This window comes from Protopterus annectens, chromosome 2.part0 (genome assembly GCF_019279795.1).
Source record: "Protopterus annectens isolate FY-2018-M chromosome 2.part0, PAN1.0, whole genome shotgun sequence".
NCBI lineage: Eukaryota > Metazoa > Chordata > Ceratodontiformes > Protopteridae > Protopterus > Protopterus annectens.
The window spans coordinates 1,937,360,438-1,937,379,206 of record NC_056728.1 but is presented as its reverse complement, the minus strand read 5'-3'; the positions used below and the strand labels follow the sequence as shown (position 1 = coordinate 1,937,379,206).

The following is an 18,769-nucleotide window of genomic DNA, read 5'->3' as shown; positions in this document are numbered from 1 at the left end:
GGATTCAGTTATCTATAGGCACTAAAAGTAACTTCCTCACTCTGTTGTTATTAAGTTCATACATAATGCCGCTAAAATTATATCAGCATCTTCAAATGACTAGCAATACTTGAACTCAGAACTCAAGTAATTCCTGCTTATCACTTATTCATTTATTTTAAATATGCTGTATTTTTCTTGCAAATGAAATGTTTTAATGAAATGTTGCAATGTCTTAAAACAGAACTGGGCCATTTGATAAGGCACCAAGCAAAACAAATATATCAGTTTTTGTTCCACAGTAGACTTAATTTAATGTTTCAAATGCTGAACATTGTAGAGCTGAAATCATGGCCTTTGTTTAAATTACGCATATAAAACCTGCTTCTGAAATACAAAAATTTAACTGGAGAAAATATATAATATGATTGTGCCCATAAAACGTATAAGAACTCAGCTGACATTATATTGTGGGAGATGAATATGATATTTGTGAAGATCTGCTGTTATAAAATGTTGCTGGTATCCCACCTTTAAAAAGTAATCATGTATGTGTATATCTGTGTGTGTGTGTGTGTGTGTGTGTGTGTGTGTGTGTGTGTGTGTGTGTGTGTGTGTGTGTGTGTCCTGCCTGTCTTTCTGTCTGTCATGCACTCAATGGGATTCAAATGATCAAGAGATTAAAGAAATAAATTAATTACTCTCTACTAGGTAGACCTTTTCATCTTCACATATAATGGTGTTGGGAAATGCAATTTATTTATTTATTTAAATTTGTTTACTGCAGTAGAACTGTGATCAAACAGTGACCGATTACAAGCTCAGCCCAGACTAATTGCAGTCTCAGCTTGGAAATGTATATGCAATAATAAAAGTGAACCTGAATGTAGCTGGAACAGTTTATTAGTTTATTATTTAGCATGACAACTGATTATATCTTATGGTGGGGACAGATGAAAATGATGGTTTCTTGCAGTTCTAAAGCGTGTGTGTGTGTTTGTGTGTGTGTGTGTGTGTGTGTGTGTGTGTGTGTGTGTGTGTGTGTGTGTGTGTGTGTGTGTGTGTGTGTGTGTGCGTTCAGATGATCGATGTTTTAAAATTTCAAATTTCATATGGCTGATCAAGTTTCAAAACTTTCAAAACTTCAAACACCTGAAATAAAAACAAAACAAAGTTTTCCTGGACATTTTTTCAGGGAGGAAGCCCCCCTGCACCCCTCACACCCCTTGCTATTTAAATATTCCAACTCTGAGATTGCACTACAGCAAGGAAAAGGGAAAATTTCTCATTCTGCACTGTATGGAGATCTCCGTTCAGAACGTTCAAAGTTTTAAAACTTCGATCATCTGAAGGGAACCCGTGTGTGGGTGTACACACTTGATAGAATTATTTTCCATTTAAGTATTTTTATTGAAATATGTGTTGGTGCGACCACTGAAACAAATCAACCCAAACACCCTCAAATCTATATCTACTATACAGCTAATTACATTTGCATGGCATAACATTTCTTTGAGATTTTCTGAGATCATTGTCGCCTCACAGTTAGACGTTGCCCGGTCAATTCTCAGTTAGAGTGTCTTCTGTGTCACGACTTGCGTGAATGCGCGTTCCTTCGCTGAAGGTTGTGCGTTAGGCCCGGCAAGCCAGTACTTAAAAATCTACTGCCAATCATTAGTGGACCGGAGTTCCGCTGTGGCGACCCCTAACCCGGAAAAACTGAAATCACAAACAATGGTTGCAACCCAAATCATTTGAATCACCCAGTCTACTGGTGTTTGGCAGAGTTGGTTGGCCTAAGGCCAGCGTGGCCTGGAAATCAGCAAGATGAGCACTCAGAGTGTAGGCATTAGAGCAGATTCTGTGAGGTGCTGTGTAACACTTGTGATGAAACAACTGTACAAGCTGTTTGTTATTGTGTGCATGGGTCTGCACTGGAAACTGACTCACATACCTACTACCTACTACTTGCTGCTGAGATTCAATCAGCTTCTTTCATTCTTATTTCCTTAATGTAGTAAGGCAGCATCTCATGCCATTTTTTTTACATGTGACCATCTTATGTTGTTCTGACTTTAATCCTGAAGACCCAGAGTGCCAGTAGCAGATATGGGATGTAGACAAGCTTGATTGTCCCAGTGCTTGTTTTGATCTGGATTTGTGCTAAAGTCATCTCTACTCATAGTGGATTACATTGTTGCTGCTGGTCGAGATCCATTTTGGTCAGTTTAGTCAACTTTTATTTTTGTACAGAAACTTGGTTAACTGAAAACTCAGAATCACGCTCACTTGCACTCCTACAGATTGTAAGGTAACTCACAGCCCCAGAGCATTTGGCTAGGCATAGTGGTGATGAGGGGCTATTTGTTTTTCATCAGGCTTGAAGCTTCAAAAATAGGAACTGGTGATTCCAACTCCTTTGAACTGTTGCTTCTTACAGAAGGAATTTGCAAATTCCTGCTGGTGTACCATCCAGTTTGTCATCTGGAAGCTTTTAAGCAGGATTTTGAAGATCTTCTGAGTGATATATTTCATGAGCCTGTGTTGAAGATGAGACCTATGATCTTGGCATGGATTTCTTCAGTTTAATGGAGGGTTTTGGCTTTATTTAAGTTGTTTCCATTGCCACTCATAAATCTGGCCATAGATTGGACATGATCTCTTCCAACGTGGATTAGAAACCAGTGAGTTGGTTGTAGAAACAGTCTGCTGTACCTTCCATTATTTGTTAAACTTCAAGCTGTGCCTTTCTTACTACTGCCTACATCCTAGCGTCATGGCCAAGTACACAGATCACATGACAGAAACGTTCTCTGCTTTTTTTCCTGTTTTTGACATGTTCTACACCAGTTTCAATGCCAACAATCTCAATGAGCTGAATATAGCTTATAATCATGTTTTAATAAACACACGGGATCAGTCACATTCCATGCCAAGGACCCATGGTAAACCAGGGCTTGATCATGCACTAGGGCATATATGAAAACGGGGGACATGTCTGCTGAAATACAGACTTGTTCTGGTTGAACATTATGCTGTTTAACAAAATGTCTACTAAGAAAGTTGATTTTGTTTTTTAATGAAATCGCGGCCATGGTGAAACATACTGCTACACCCTTTCAGTCTGTAGAACCTGGGCTGCCTGGCACCACGTAGCATTTTTTCCACAGAGGAGGTTGATATAATGATTAAATATTGTGGGGAGGACCCATGATTCTTTGGTGCAAGGACTGCCAAGATCAGATGCAGTGTCTTCATGGGTTCACTGCCTCACCATGATCCGGGGTCCAAGCTGGTAACTAACATTGGTATTGGGCTGAGTTTGATTAAGTCAATCATGACCTGTTGGGCATTGGACCAAAGGCAGAGGAGATTGATTAACATCTGTCTTTTGACCCTCTGACATTAATCTTTTACATTGTTCATTCCTCCTTTCAATCTAAAAAGTTTCCAGCCCTCCTTAGAAAAGTGGTAGCTAGTTCTCAAAAGACTGTCTTTGGATTTGAGCATGTTTTGGACAATTATTCTTAACCTGTTTCTAAGCTTGTTTTTATCAGACAGGTTAATAAGAAGGTTGTCTGCTCCCAGTTGTATGTGCTTTTAGTGTCTCATGATCTGTTGGACCTTGTCAGTCAGATTTTAGATCATAGCATACAGACTACACTCATATAAGTGGTGAATGATCTTCTAATGGAGAGAAAGATGAAAGAAAATATTCAGTCTTAGTTCTTAAGCTTTCTGCAACATTTACTGATTGACCACATGAGGATATACTTTGAGGGATAACAGATACTGTTTTTATTTGATTATCCCATATGTAGCTGGCTGTATTAATAGGATGAATCCTTCAGATGTTTAGCAACCAAAGTACAGTTCTCCTAAGGCCTTTAGCTTGGCTTCTTCATTACTAACTGCATATACGTTGCATTAAAATGGGATCATTATAAGGAGGGCTATTTCTTATCTATTATATGGTATCCATTTGTATCTATTATGCTTTCCTAGCTTTGTTCAAAATTTCACCCCAATAAAAGAAGGCCTGGTGTCCATCCTTTACTGGATAAGTTCAAACTGAGTGAAACTAACCCCAACCAAGAATGAAAGTATGTTACTGCATGCTATCAACTGTTCAATTAATCTTATGCACTTGTTACCCTTAGTAATTTTTGAAGATAATCAATTAGAATTTGTTTCATGTGTGCATGACCTTGGCTTGGTTCTTGGTGAAAGGCTCATTCTTTTACTCAAGGTGTCAACAGATGTTAAGACATTTCACTTCCATCAAGGGAACAAAGCCTGGATCACACACTGTTTGCCAAGTCTACATCTACTGACAGTGGTAATTTAACTAGGGTTGTCCCACTTAGATTATTTATATGTTGTGTTCCTGGAGCTTAAGAATGGTGGTTTCTCAAGTCTTCAGATATTACAGCTGGGCTGTTGCCTGGAGTTTTGAGAACTGACCACACTATACCAGTCTTTGGATGCCCATTCTGGCTGCCTGTCACATCTCATTGTGTCTGTAAAATTGATGCACACCTTCCATGTTCTACATGATCTGGGCTCCAACTGCAAAAAACAGTTATTTACACCCTACTTCTCAATGAAACAAACCAAGTCATCTGGTGTAAGTCTGCAATCATTCCTGAGTCTGGTCTTGAAAATTCAGGTAAGAAGTGTTTTTCTTATGCTCTCCCTGTCCCTGTCCCTGTCCAACAACATATTCTACCATCTTGATTTTCAGTGTGTGAGATGGAGACCCTATTTCAGAATGTCCTGAAGTTACCTTTTTTCAGGAGAATCTATTGTGAACTGAGAAGATGTATTAATTTAAGATATTGATTCCTGAATTTCTGATTATCACATAGGGATCATTTCATTGTTTATTACCTGTATATTTCCAAAACTATACTGCTGTATTTTATTGCTATCTGTTTTTTTGTAAATTTATTGTAAATGTTTAGATTTTAAGCATCAGATTATAAAGTAATACATGCAATCTTCTATTCATTTTTATGTGTGCATTTTTTAGGAGCATTAATACACTCCAAGATGCAGATTACTGTATGTGAAGATCATATGTTGTTGAAAAGGCACTTGACATAAGTGCCCTGGACATGAGAATGCATGTTGGTGTTGTCTTATCAGGACATAATTCACGGCTTATCATGCATTAATTCATGCTTATGTCTGAAGATCTGGAAGTTGCATCCCAAAATGTATCCAACAACTTAAATTGGTTTGTACCCTAAACACAGGGTGGACATAAGGTTTCTGCACATGACATCTCTGGAACCAAGGACACCTTCATTTAAGGGGACTTGAAATAATACAATGAGCTGGAAAAACAGGAAGCAGTTTTGGGCTCTGTAAACAGAACAGTTAAGCTCTTCAATTTCAAGATAAAGTGTGATAATGATGATGACTTGAATCTGGTTTATCTTGTATCAGATACATGATGTTATAAATGGAAGCAGCTTGTATCCACATTAACAAGGACTTTGATGCAACTGCACATGGATACAAACTGCATCCACGCATGGAGATACCAATGTTACTACCATGCACTGGTTGTATAATGTAAAGATAACCCAAAGTTAAAAAAAGAGAGAAAGAGTAACATTCTTTCATTTTTAATGTGCATTCTTCCATTCAAAGGGGCATCAAAAACTCACTAAATAATTCACTGTTAAAAATAGTGACCACTTCTTGTACAAATGAAAAATAGCTGATGTGACTACTAATTTGAACTTTTTCAATAGACAATACTGTAATAATGTATTTACAGGCACACACTCGCACACACATTCACACACACACACACACACACACACACACACACACACACACACACACACACACACACACACACACACACACAGAGCTTTCTTAATGACTTTTGTACCATGCATTAGCTTTAAAACATTATAATGTAATAAATTAGTTTTTGTGGTATAATTAATATCTCAGCAGTGCAAATCAGCCTACTAGTTTGACAGGCCAAAGCTATGTGTTTCATTTTTCTGATGATTTCTGTTAAAACAGTTTAAAAAAATGGCAAATCACTAAACATTAAGGTTACAACTTCCTTACCTTTTCCATGAGATACTTCAATTGTCCAGGTGCAATTTAATGAATTTGGGTAAAAATCAGGAAAGCTAGGAGATAACATTGTTCCACTTCTGCCATGAATATAACCACCACAAAGTGCTATAAAAAATAAAATAAAACAGAAACCATTTGTTCATGGTAAGAAAATTATACATACCTTCTTCCATAGTTAATTTTCACACAGATTTCACAGACTATGAAATAGTGCTTTTTAAAAAGCAATATGATGCAACATTTTAAACAGCTACTCTAGTGAATTCTGCACATCCTGCAGACTTGAATTCTCTGGTCTATTCTGTTTCATAAATTCTTCTTGCACTTGTCATCTTAGGTATAGATGACAAGGTATAAACTTCTGTGTTAATCATACACTGTGGTAGGCCACTGCGGATTATCTGTGGTATGCAGCAATTTTTTTGTTACATGTTCATTTAGGCTCTACTTCTTTATCACCTAGAGTATTATATTGCTGTACCCAGTGAATATATATTGCTCAATATCTCAAATTGTGTGTGTGTGTGTGTGTGTGTGTGTGTGTGTGTGTGTGTGTGTGTGTGTGTGTGTGCATGTGTATTTTTGTGTGTGTATGTATGTATGTATGTGTGTGTGTGTGTGTGTGTGTGTGTGTGTGTGTGTGTGTGTGTGTGTGTGTGTGTGTGTGTGTGTGTGTGTGTGTGACATCATTTGAATCTAAACAATTCACATTTAGCAAACTGGAAAGTGCTTTCTGACACTTACAGATATATGCCAATTTATTTTCAGAAAAAATATACTGTTCTTGTTCATCCATTCACTATACTTGAAACTTTTCATAATTTTATAATTCATAGTTTGTCACTGAGTACTACCTGATCTGAAGCATGATGTCATTCTTATTAATAATTCAGGCATCTCATAATACCCTGTATTAGTAATTATATACATAGAGATTATTGAACACTGTAATTTTTTTAAAATATATACCCTGCAAAAAAGGCTTGTTTTTATTTTTATTACCTATAGTCAATATTTTTTGTCAGTGCACTGCTGTACATTGCTTTAGTCTAAATGCAAGAACTCTGTATTTCACATGGTGCTCACCAGCACATTACCAGTACCGGGAGATATCATGTGTGTTCTTTTCTGGCTAATATACACTACTAACAGATAATGACATCCAAAAGTAGTTCTCAGCACAACAGCCATTGACTACTGTAAAAACTCAGGAAAATGTATAGGGAACAACAATAAATCTCAGTTAATGATATATGTGTGTGTTGATAAAGCTTATTTTTCCATTCCACTTTATCAGTGGTTTATATAACACTCTTTCAGTACTTGATCTGTGTCTGCCTCTCTATTAATTGTTACCCTGATCTTTCGTTGGTGTATCTGAATCATACTTAATCTAAAAGTACTTCTAAATGGTTAATAAGTTATTCATTTAAACACACCGGCATATTATCAGCAAAAAAAAAAAAATGTTGGATATAAAATTTAGAAATGTTAATTTTCTACTGAAGTTAGGATAACTCTATGACATGAGAAAGCTACCATGCAGATGTTTTCTATGCATCGCTTATACTGCAGCTGTGGCACAACAGCTGGTAACACAGTAAACAGTGTACTTTTTCTAGGTTTCTAAATATGTACTGGTAATATGCCTATTTTGGCTTCCCACCTTTTTTTTTCTGGTTTCCCAGCTTTAGATCAAAATATGTAATTTGACTGGCTTTTCATTGCAGAAGAGTCTGAAATATTTACACCAGTGACTATTCAAAAGATTGACAAGCATAAACTACATATGGCTTCACTCTCTGCCCGGGAAATACTTGACCAGCTGAGGGACGTCTTGCAATGCTTTTTATTCTGATCCATGCATAAAGTCGTGCACTCCAAGTCTTCCAGTAAACCCCAAAATCTGGCAGAAATCTCTACAGTCTCGCACCATCAAACCCTTACACTTGCACTAAATAAATACATACAAACATAATTTGCAATTACCTTTCCCAGCAAGCAATGAGTAACACTATGCTAGGTGGCATCAAGCTGAGTGCTGCTGCAGTTACGTACTTCAGCCTTCCAGCTGTACAGTGTAGCCATATGTAGTTCACTCTATACCTCAATATTCTGTTAACTGCTATTTTGGAAAGATGCTAATAAGAATGTACAACACTCTGTGCATAAACAACAGTTGGTCTAAGTTACATACTTCAAATTAAATGTACAAAGCCACCTATCTCCTTTGATAACTTCAATACAACAGAAGAGAATCCATATCCTTTGTCATAGAAATTATATATGAATTAGGATTAGTGAGTGAAAACAAAAATATTACACTATGTTATATGCTTAAAAAAGGTGTATTATGTTCTTTAAGAATTCAGATACTACAACCTTGAAGTAGAGCTTTTGCAGGTAAACTCATAAATGGAGACAATTTGCTACCAATCAGGTGCTCACTATTTTCCCCATGGGAATCAGAATAATTTCCAGATTAGACAGTTGGCTAGTAAATTAATTGTGCAGGGGAGCCTTACAGTTTGACTGATTTAGTTACTGGCCAAACACAATATATGCCAAGCTTAGGAAGGTATGTAACTACCACTTCAAAACAGATTTACAAAGGGACTGGCAAGCAATGGATTTCTAAGTTTGGACCAGAAAGGATACAGTTTTGCAAAGTAAAATGGTTTTTCCCCTCTCTTATATTCATTTATTATTTATCTATTCCAGTTTGATGATGGGGGAGGTCCACTGGGCTTGGGGGGCCCATTTTAAGTGGAGGCCTGGGGAGAAGAGCTCCACAACACAAAGTTTACTTACACGAATAGTTTCAAAGACAGTTTGCATTACAAACAACAGGTTGCATTCAAAAAAAGAAAAAAAAAAACAATTACAGTTTTGTTCAGGAGAAAAAGACAGGCATATAGCATAATAGCTAGATTTTACTGTTTAGTTACATATACAGTCTACATTTGAGAGCGAGGTTAGGAAGGTAAGAAGGTTATCCAGGAGTAAAGGGGGAGGAGAGCTTGAGAGGTATGGGCTGAAGAGTACAGTTGCATTTCCAGTTTAGATTGAGGTAGGAATGAATATAATCATCAGAATAAGCAAAGAAAATATTTTAGCCTGTTATAGATACTAGGCCTTGTTTCTTACATAGGAAACAATTAATTCCTTTATGTTTCAAGGAAGTTAACAGACTTAAACGCAGGGTTGATAATCCTTGCAGCACAATACAAAAACAGAGCAGAAAATAATCTAAGGGATTCTGCTAAAAGTGAATAGATTCCATTCAGCTTATGAGACCAGCAAAATGTCAGGTTTGGAAGTTTCTTATATGACAGCTGTGTATGTTCTAGAAATCTGGACTCCACAGATTGAATAGTTTTTTTCAAAATCCAGAAGAAACTGTTTCTGGGAGCATACTCCAAGTTTGTGTCCCTCTTTGAAAATCAGTTTCTGTTTTAAATCTGATAGCATATAACTTATTTTTCCAATGATTTTTAATTTATTATCCAGGACACTCCAAATGATATAATTTATTTTCAGTGGCAGTCCCAGAAAGACAAAAAACACGGTGAAAAATATAGGTGTAATGACACCTTATGAAAGACATAAATTTAACGCAATAAATTTACTTATTTTAGTAGATAACAACAACAAATGTACTTGTTATAGTTAATGAGCATACACTGTGAGGCCAATCCAGAAACACATTCTAAGTCTAATTTTAGTGTTCTATGAAAAGTATTGTTTATTCAATGAGAATCATACATCTCCCCTGCTATAGAAGATCTAGATAACCATAATAAGGAACATTATTAAATTGAAATATTTGTACAAGATGAGAAATTTTATGCCATGCTTAGAAAAATAAACCAATTAATCTAAAATTATCATGCCTTAAAAATGTATGCCTTGGTTAGAAAAATAAACCAACTCATCTAAAATGATCGTGCCTTGAAAAATGTATGCCTTGGTTACACATCTTTGACCAACACCTCATTGACCTAAACATCTGCACTCTTATTTATTTGATTTCTAGAGTTTTAAATACTATTTTTACATTGTGCATTCTTCATTTCAGTGTTGATGAATCCTCTAACTAATGTACTCCTCACAGAATTATACTAGCTTATGGATGTGGTATTTCTGAGAATCTTAGTCACATTGCCTGTGTTGTGAAAATGGTGGGTTAACTTACTATGGATGGAAGATCATTTGCATTAATATACCCAGCAAACATTTTTGGTTACCCATCCAATTGGCAGGGTTGGCTTTAAAAGTAGTAATGAAAGTACTTTGATGTGCAAAGTCTGTTCCAGTTGTGGGGAATGTAGTAGGCCAGAAACCTATTGTATCTGCAGGCATTGGTAATCTTAAAATATGGCGGTGGGGTTAATTATTTGGGTTAGCTGTTTGCTAGATTTCATGTTCTATAAAGATGGGGAAAGTCAAGAAACAGAGTGTATTTTTCTTATAGTCATTGTCATCAACCTCCTTTTCCCATTTTACATGGTCTTGTGGTGTCACATCCATATTAGACAAAGTGACCAAACCACCTGAAGTCAATGTTTACACCTTGTGTAGCTTGCATTTATTAGTAACGTGTTCATTTTTTCAATTCTTGCATCCATCTTTTTTCTTTTTATTCAACTATTCCCCCACTTTTAGCCTGACAACCTACCAGCCACTGAAGATAATGTTTACAAACGTTTTTAAAAAAAGGACTGTTTCTTAATATATGCCACATTTTAAAGCACAACACATGCATTCCTGCATCATCAGAAATTGTATGTCCATTTAAAAATGCCGTGATTGATTCTAATACTCAGAATGTTCACATTAGTAACAAATGGTCTGTGTTCAATAGGCAAAGTTACTACATCTACTCACATAAAGTGGTTAAGAACATGTAATGCCAAAAGAGAAAGAAAACCGAACACGAAATACAAACATACAACAACAGAATGCATGGGGAAACAAGCTTATTACTTGGAAATACAAACTTTCCAGATAACAGTGTTGCATTTTACACCTAGTTGTTGCAAAACCTGAATATTTGTCAAGTTACTGCACTATGCCAGAGTGAAATAAAAACAGAATATTATATTGGTGATCATAGATGCTTATATGCATACATGTTGTTATGTTTAGAAAATCTAGAAAATTTGTTTAGCCTGACCAACAGAAACATCTTAAAAAAGGCGAACGAGCTAGAGATAGCATGGCATCTGTTATAGCTAACCTTTTTAAAATGAATACTTTCTATTCCTATTCAAAAGTAAAATTTTAACATTTTTAATGCAAGAGTTGAATATGTTACACTTATCTAGGATATAATACAACGCATTTACAAACGTATTCTCATTTATTTATTCATTTCATTTATTGTTTGTTTTGATTTTATGTAAAATATTTTGCAACACAAAAACATTACTAAACAAAATAACAAAGATGAGACTGAAATGAATGGGTTCCCTTAAATATGCTTAAAAATTACTTAGCTTACCATCACAACTGGGTAGTGCATGGTTCCACTGATGATTTCTATCACAAACTAGAGGTTCTTCATCACTTAAAGTATATCCAGGATCACAGCTGAATGATACTGTAGCTCCGATGGCAAAATTATGTCCATGTCTGAGGCCATTTACAGGAATCCCTGGATCCAGACAGGAATCAGATTCAAGCATAACACCTAGAAAGTATTAACAAATAGTGTCAGATAATGGATAGCATGCTATACTTTTTTAGTCCATCATAACTAACAGCTAACTACTAACAATTAACATCATATATTATGCAATCAGAAATGTGTAAGCTTTAAGCTATGTAGAAGTGATGACAGTTGCATGATAACATGACATCTAGGTGTGTGGTAAGACCTGAAGCCAAAGTATAACTATTCTTCTAAACAAATGTTTGATGTTATCATACAACATCTGTCCTTCTCAAGTCCCTTAATGTATTTATACAATGGATATATTTTTGTTATGCCTTTGTAAAATGTTATTAAATTATAGAACGCATATTATTATTATTATTATTATTATTATTATTATTATTATTATTATTATTATTATTATTATTTTCTAAACCCAAGCTATACAAGCTGCACTTATATATCATTTTACTCTCTCTACCCTCTAATAACTTACTCATATCTAGTGACATCCACCCTAACACCGGCCCCTCCCCCTCTCAAAATACAAACCCATCTTCCCTATCCTCCACCTTCCCCTCTTCCTGTACTTCCTCTGACCATCCTCAGTCTCTTACACTGAACACAACTATATCCAAGCACATAGCTATTTACTCCCTAAATATTCAAAGTCTACCTAAAGAAATCGCTGAGTTCCATGCCTGACTAGCCCACAAAACCCCTCACATCCTTTGCATATCTGAAACTTGGCTTAAGCTTCATATCTCTAACAACAAAATTCTCCCTCCAGGCTATAACAACTACCGCTCAGATAGATCCCAAAAAAGGGGGGGTGTAGCCATTCTTTATGCAAATAGCCTAAACCTCTCACCCTTGTTTGCAACCCTCCCTGGCTTCCACCCAGCAGAACTCTTAGTCTTAAACTGCCAACTCAACCCTCACAAAAAACTAGCTATCGCCTCCATCTATATCCCTCCTGGAAACAACCTGCCCATCCTAGAAAAAATCCTATCTTGGTTCTCCCATAATATTCCCTATGAAATCATCATCCTAGCTGATGTCATCCCAGACTGATTCAGACTTAAAACTGACTCCCCTCAATTCAGTATAAATCTACACAGTTACCATCAACTAATAACTTCCCCCACCCGACTCCATAAAAACCCAACCTCTGGCTCCATCATTGACTGGATACTCACCAACACTCCTAACCTCTATCACAACCCCATTACTTTACCAGATCAGCTTAGTGATCACCTACCCAGCTCTGTCCTTAGATACACCTCCCAATCTACAAAACCTAGTCTTTATAGAGACTGTTGAAAACTTTCCAACTTCAACATTACCCAATTCAACACTATTCTATCTTCCACTGACTGGTCATTCCTTAAACATATCCCTCATAGATGAAGCAGTAAATAGTTTCAATAACATCTTCCTAAATACCCTGAACTCCCTTGCTCCCTCTAGAAAGATAAGAATAAAATCCAACTACGCTCCTTGGCTTTCCAAAGACACTAAGTGCCTTATGATCCAATGAGACAAAGCCTGGACCAAAACTAAAGAATTACCCTTGCTTCATAACTATAGACGTCTCAGAAATCTTACTAATAAACAATCCACTGCTAATGAAAAAATCCTTCTTCAGCTCTGCCCAACTAAACAGCAAACCCAACCCCCTAAAGGTTTGGTCAACTATAAATGAAATTATTTCTCCTGGTTACCCCTCTAACCTCTCCCCCTACCCTAATACATCCCCTCTAGAAACAGCCACCCTACTTAATAAACACTTTATTGACAGCATTCAGGCACTCGTACCATCCATTGGTAACACTACAATTCAACCTACCCCTTCTTACCCACCTAACGATAACCCTTTCACTTTACATCCTGTTCCCACTTCTTACATCTGATCTCTACTACTTAAGCTCAAAACCTGCTCTCCTTCCACTGATAATCTACTTTCTACCTTCCTCAAACTAGCTGCTGACTCCATTGCTTTCCCAGTGACCATACAAGTCAATAGGTCCATCCAGGAATCCACTTCACCTACCCTCTGAAAATCCTTTTTCACTAATCCCCTTCACAAAGGTGGCAACTCTACTGCCCCATCTAACTACCGTCCCATAGCTATTCTACCCCCCACTCTAAAATTCTAGAAAAATGCATCCACTCACAATTACTAAAACAACTCCTCCAAAACAATCTTCTCACACCCACCCGCCATGGTTTTCGTCCTAATCATTGCACAACTACAGCCCTCCAATCCTTTAGCCATACCATTGCTGAGGCCCTAGACAACAACAAACGTATCTCCTGTCTCTTCCATGACCTTTCCAAAGCATTCAATACTGTCTCCCATCCCCTACTGTTATCTAAACTTGCTAGTCTCAACATATCTTCCTTCACTCTTTCCTGGTTCTCCAGTTACCTATCCCACAGGCAACAGTCTGTTAAATGTCTCTCTTCCTCTTCCCCATTCCTACCTGTCCCAACAGTAGTACCCCAAGGCTTCATCCTGGGCCTCATCCTGTTCAATATCTTCACTAATGACTGCCACTCATCTTGCAAACAATCTTCCCACATACAATATGTCAATGATTCAACTCACATCTCCATCTCTGATGACATCACTAACCTCCATACACTCACTCAACATACTTTTTCATCTGCTGAACAGTGGCTAACCAGTAACTTGCTCATCATCAACCCAATAAAAACCAAACTCCTTCTGTTTTTTCCCTGCTCTCTTACTCACCACAAATCCTCCTTCTCCATCACTTCCTCTAATAACACAATCATTAAACCTGAAACTCATACTAAACTCCTAGGAGTCATCATCAGTGATGAACTCAAATTTAATATGCACGTTTTCCAATGCATAAACAAAAAATAAACCAGAAACTTAGTTGACTTTATCGTAGCAAAAAATGTCTAACTCCAAATACTAGACTCTCCCTTGCTCAAGCTCTCCTCCTCCCCTCCCTCCTATATGCTGCCCCTGTGTTCACGAACATCCAAGCCACAACCTTAAACAAACTCCAACAAACTTATCACAAGATAGCTAGAATGACCACAAACTCTCCATATAATACTTATCACTGCCTACCCCTTACATCCCTCCACTGGCTTGAGTTCCTCCACCTACTGTTGCTATCACAACTTCAAATGCTACAGCTCATTCTCTGTAAACCTTCATCCTGCCCTGCTCTCTCTTCCTTTATCTCTGTCTACACACCTTCGCTTACTAGTCGCACCTCTAATCATCAAACTACTACACACCTACCGACCAAAACAATGAATAGGCAAACTCCTATATAATCACTCCATCGCTCAAACTTGGAATAAACTTCCTAGAGACATATGTTCCATCATCCACCCATCCCACTTTAAAGAAAAATTGAAAGTCCACCTGCTTAACTCCAAAATCTGTCCTTGTCTAGCTCCAACTTAACTCCTCTCTCTGCTCCTTGTGTACCCCTCTCAGTACCCCCTCTCAGCAAAATATCCTATCTACTTGAGGACACTTATTCCTACTTTATACTTATATCTGTTTGGAACAAACTCTTTCTGTAAATATGTATATAAATCACTACTGTGATTATTTAGGATAGACATAACTACTGGTGTTTAAATTTTATTTTTGTCTCATGTAATTTTTTTTTTACTTCATCTTTTAAATAGTATTGTATAATATTTTTTCTGAAAACATGTCAATGTATTTGTTATCACTTTTCTGTATTTACATATTTCGTATTATTGGAGCTTTTCTCCTCGAGTCTCCACTGAAAATGGGCCACAAACCCAGCTGGGCTAATACAGCATTCTGTTTTAATTAAGTAATGGAGATCTTTAAAACAGTTTTTTTAAATATTTATAATTCAACTCCTGGAAAAATAGTTAATTGCTTACAGCAAAAATGTTGTATATTGCACTTTGTTGAATACTGTTTTTTTATAACATTTCTAATGACAGATTGCCATCATTTTCAGGACTGGTTCTCTGCCTTTTGCCTGTGCCCCCATAACCCTAAACAGGATGAAGCTGCTTTCAAAAAATGAATGAATGACTGTATGAATAAACATTATATATCATATAAAGTAGAAAAACAATGTGTGGATTGTAAGTTACTTCTTATGAATAGTGTTATAATCACTTTAAAAACAAGAACAGACACTCTACATGTTATCTTATATTTCACTAACTTCACTGCATGTATATTCAAAATGTACAAAGGACGATAGTAAGACATGTAGTCTATAAATGGATATCTAAAGGTCTTGAAACCCATGTTTCTGTCATTGACCAATACATGAACTGATACAATATCTGACAATGTAAGATGTGCTGTACAGTCATGTTTAAATTAGAATGATAAGGTAGTGGGTAGAGGATGCATTCTGATCATCACACCAAAATACTAAATACTTCTAGTTGTTTTTATGCATGTGACAAACATTGGTGCTTTACCTCAAATTCCACCCTCCAAGCCATCATTTTATAACTCATATCCAAAGATTCATCAGTTGGTTCCATGGTATAGAGGGAATGAGCCCTGCTTACAACCCAGGCAAGTGAGGTTCAGTGAGTGGCACCATCCCTAAAGGAACTGATGAAGGGAGGAATGAAGGGGCTGCACACAGGGCCGATCCTTGCACTAGGTGACCTAGACAGCTGGCTAGGACTTGCTGATGGCCGGGGGTCCAGACTTCCTAAAAAATTCTGCTTTTCTAGACTTTCCTAGATTAAAAAAAAAATCATACAACTTAAAATGAAAAAGGATATATAAAAAGCTATTGCTTTCCTGCATTAAAATAGCCTTAATGCATTCCTGCATTTAAAAAAAATCCTTGAACACTACTGTTTCTGTTCATATGTTGTCCAAACTCCAAACTAATAGAAACCCTGCTTTATTCCCTTCTTTGCATTATCTTTCACTACCTCGGCAAGCATGCATGCAGAGGTAAAAGAAAGTGGCAGTAGATTTAATCTTGCAGAACAGGAAGCCACAGTACTGCTGCTTTATTCCATGCTTTGCAACAGCTTTCATTAGCACAGAACTGGTGCGACCATGCACTCAGAGCTAAGAAGAACCGGCACAAAATTTCATCTCACAGAAAGGACAGCTGTAACAGCCAACAGCATATGAAATGGATAGGACATTTTTCTTTGAGAATGCGGTCTACAACAACACAATTTTTATTTTTATGAAGCATTTGTTCTGCTTTTCGTGAGATATAATGGAAGAGACAAGCAGGTAGATTCGCCATGCAGCATTAGAAACTTGGACAGAAACTAGTATTAAATTATGAAGTGAGATGGCTTAAATTTTCATTTTTGTGCTTTCAAGAAGGGGTAGTTTGGAGATACATAGTGTGTGCATTTTCTTTTTTATTTTATTTTTTGTATTTTCTGGATGCAGGAGCTACAAGATAGGTATGTGTATTTTCTTTTGTATGCGTTCTGGAAGAGCGAGATAGGAGATACAAGATGTGTGTGTGTGTAATGCCCCTTTTAGAGGAGCTCTTTATTTAAGTTACTTATTCAGTCACAAAGAATCAAACCCTGTACCTTGACTACAGGAGGCATGAGCCTTAATCCCAGCACCAACTGCTAGACCTGCATTAATGTTTTTCCCCAGACTTGCATACATTTTTTTTAGCCCCATTGGTCAAACATGGAGTATTATAGTCAGTCATTAGAGTTTCACATTTTTTGTGGTTCACACATATATGTATATGCCAAACACGTTATGATAACTTTGCAAATTATTTAGAGTAATCTGCTTTTGTTTTCAATTTAGCAGAATGTCTCTTATTTTGCCTGTTGTCATTGTTTGCCATCCCCTACTGCATGACTGGTCTAGTTTAGGAAATGCTATGGCAATATCACCAACATATCATTTTTTAATACAGCACATGCAATTTATTCTTCAAGGGTAGCAGACATTGCATTTGTAGGTGAAGCACTGAAATGCAAAGTTGTTTGCAGCAACAACTTCTATTTTACTAATAGTTCTCCTTAACGAGGAATTATTCAGATGACTTTCACTTCTGCAGAGATTGTGCATATTCACTTACATATGTTATCAGATGGTTAATATTTCTCATAAATAATCTGTTTAAACTATACTACACCTGTCTGCATGTTATGGTGGGATGCGAGTGATCTTAATACAATTTCATGTAGCTCATCAAAAGCTACCAATAAAGTACATGTATTTTATTTCTTCATAACAATAAGGGATATATAATGTCAACAAAATGGCTGTAACTGCTGGTAGGAGTGTGGTGGTCTCTCTGTGGATGAAAATACATTGTGGTCTTATCATCTGGTCATTTTTAGACAGACTTTAATCTGGCTTGCAGGTCTAGTGAGTGGCTTTGCAGTACTAATGTGTGTTGTGCGCGTGTGTGTGTGTGTGTGTGTATGTGTGTGTGTGTGTGTGAGTGTGTGTGTGTGTGTGTGTGTGTGTGTGTGTGTGTGTGTGTGTGTGTGTGTGTGTGTTAAATAGGAATATTTTGCATGAAACAAATTTAAAATATATGACTTTAGTCATTATTATCGTTGTTAATTTTTTGACTCAGACATATGAGAAGGGTACAGTCAATCATGAGTCTATAATTGCTGTGTTTGGGAGATGTCTGTAGAAAAAAATAAATGATCCTGCTGAGCTGGTAAAGTTAAAAAGTCATTAGTCTGCCATTGCACGACTACTATATATTTGTGAAAAGCAAATTGGAATACTTACTTTGGCCATATTTATCACAGACATGTTATGTGTAGACATACAGTTTAGTGGCTGTAATTTTTAGTACAAATATTAGAGGATTAGGATGACAGTAGTTTGAGTGGCCATTTGTGGTTGAAAAATGTACTTTTGTCATTATTGGTTCATCATTGCTCACTGCAAAAAATGTATAAAACTGCACATTTAAAATGTGCTCTAACAAATGTTACTGTATTAAACAAGAAATAAAGTTTAAAACAATCAGGAAGGTGAATCATAGAAAAACATGCATTTATACA

At 36.7% G+C, this 18,769-nt stretch overlaps 1 protein-coding gene across 1 annotated transcript in view; it reads right to left on the bottom strand.

Moving 5' to 3' along the window:
- The window catches only part of LOC122792903 (CUB and sushi domain-containing protein 1-like), a 4,548,980-nt gene that overhangs the window by 4,239,339 nt on the left and 290,872 nt on the right, over positions 1 to 18,769 (bottom strand). The window contains exons 7-8 of the mRNA XM_044060461.1: positions 11,588 to 11,776; positions 6,073 to 6,189 (exon numbers count right to left, since the gene is read on the bottom strand). Of these exons, the coding sequence (XP_043916396.1) occupies positions 6,073 to 6,189; positions 11,588 to 11,776 (306 nt within the window). The remainder of the gene's footprint in view (positions 1 to 6,072; positions 6,190 to 11,587; positions 11,777 to 18,769) is intronic.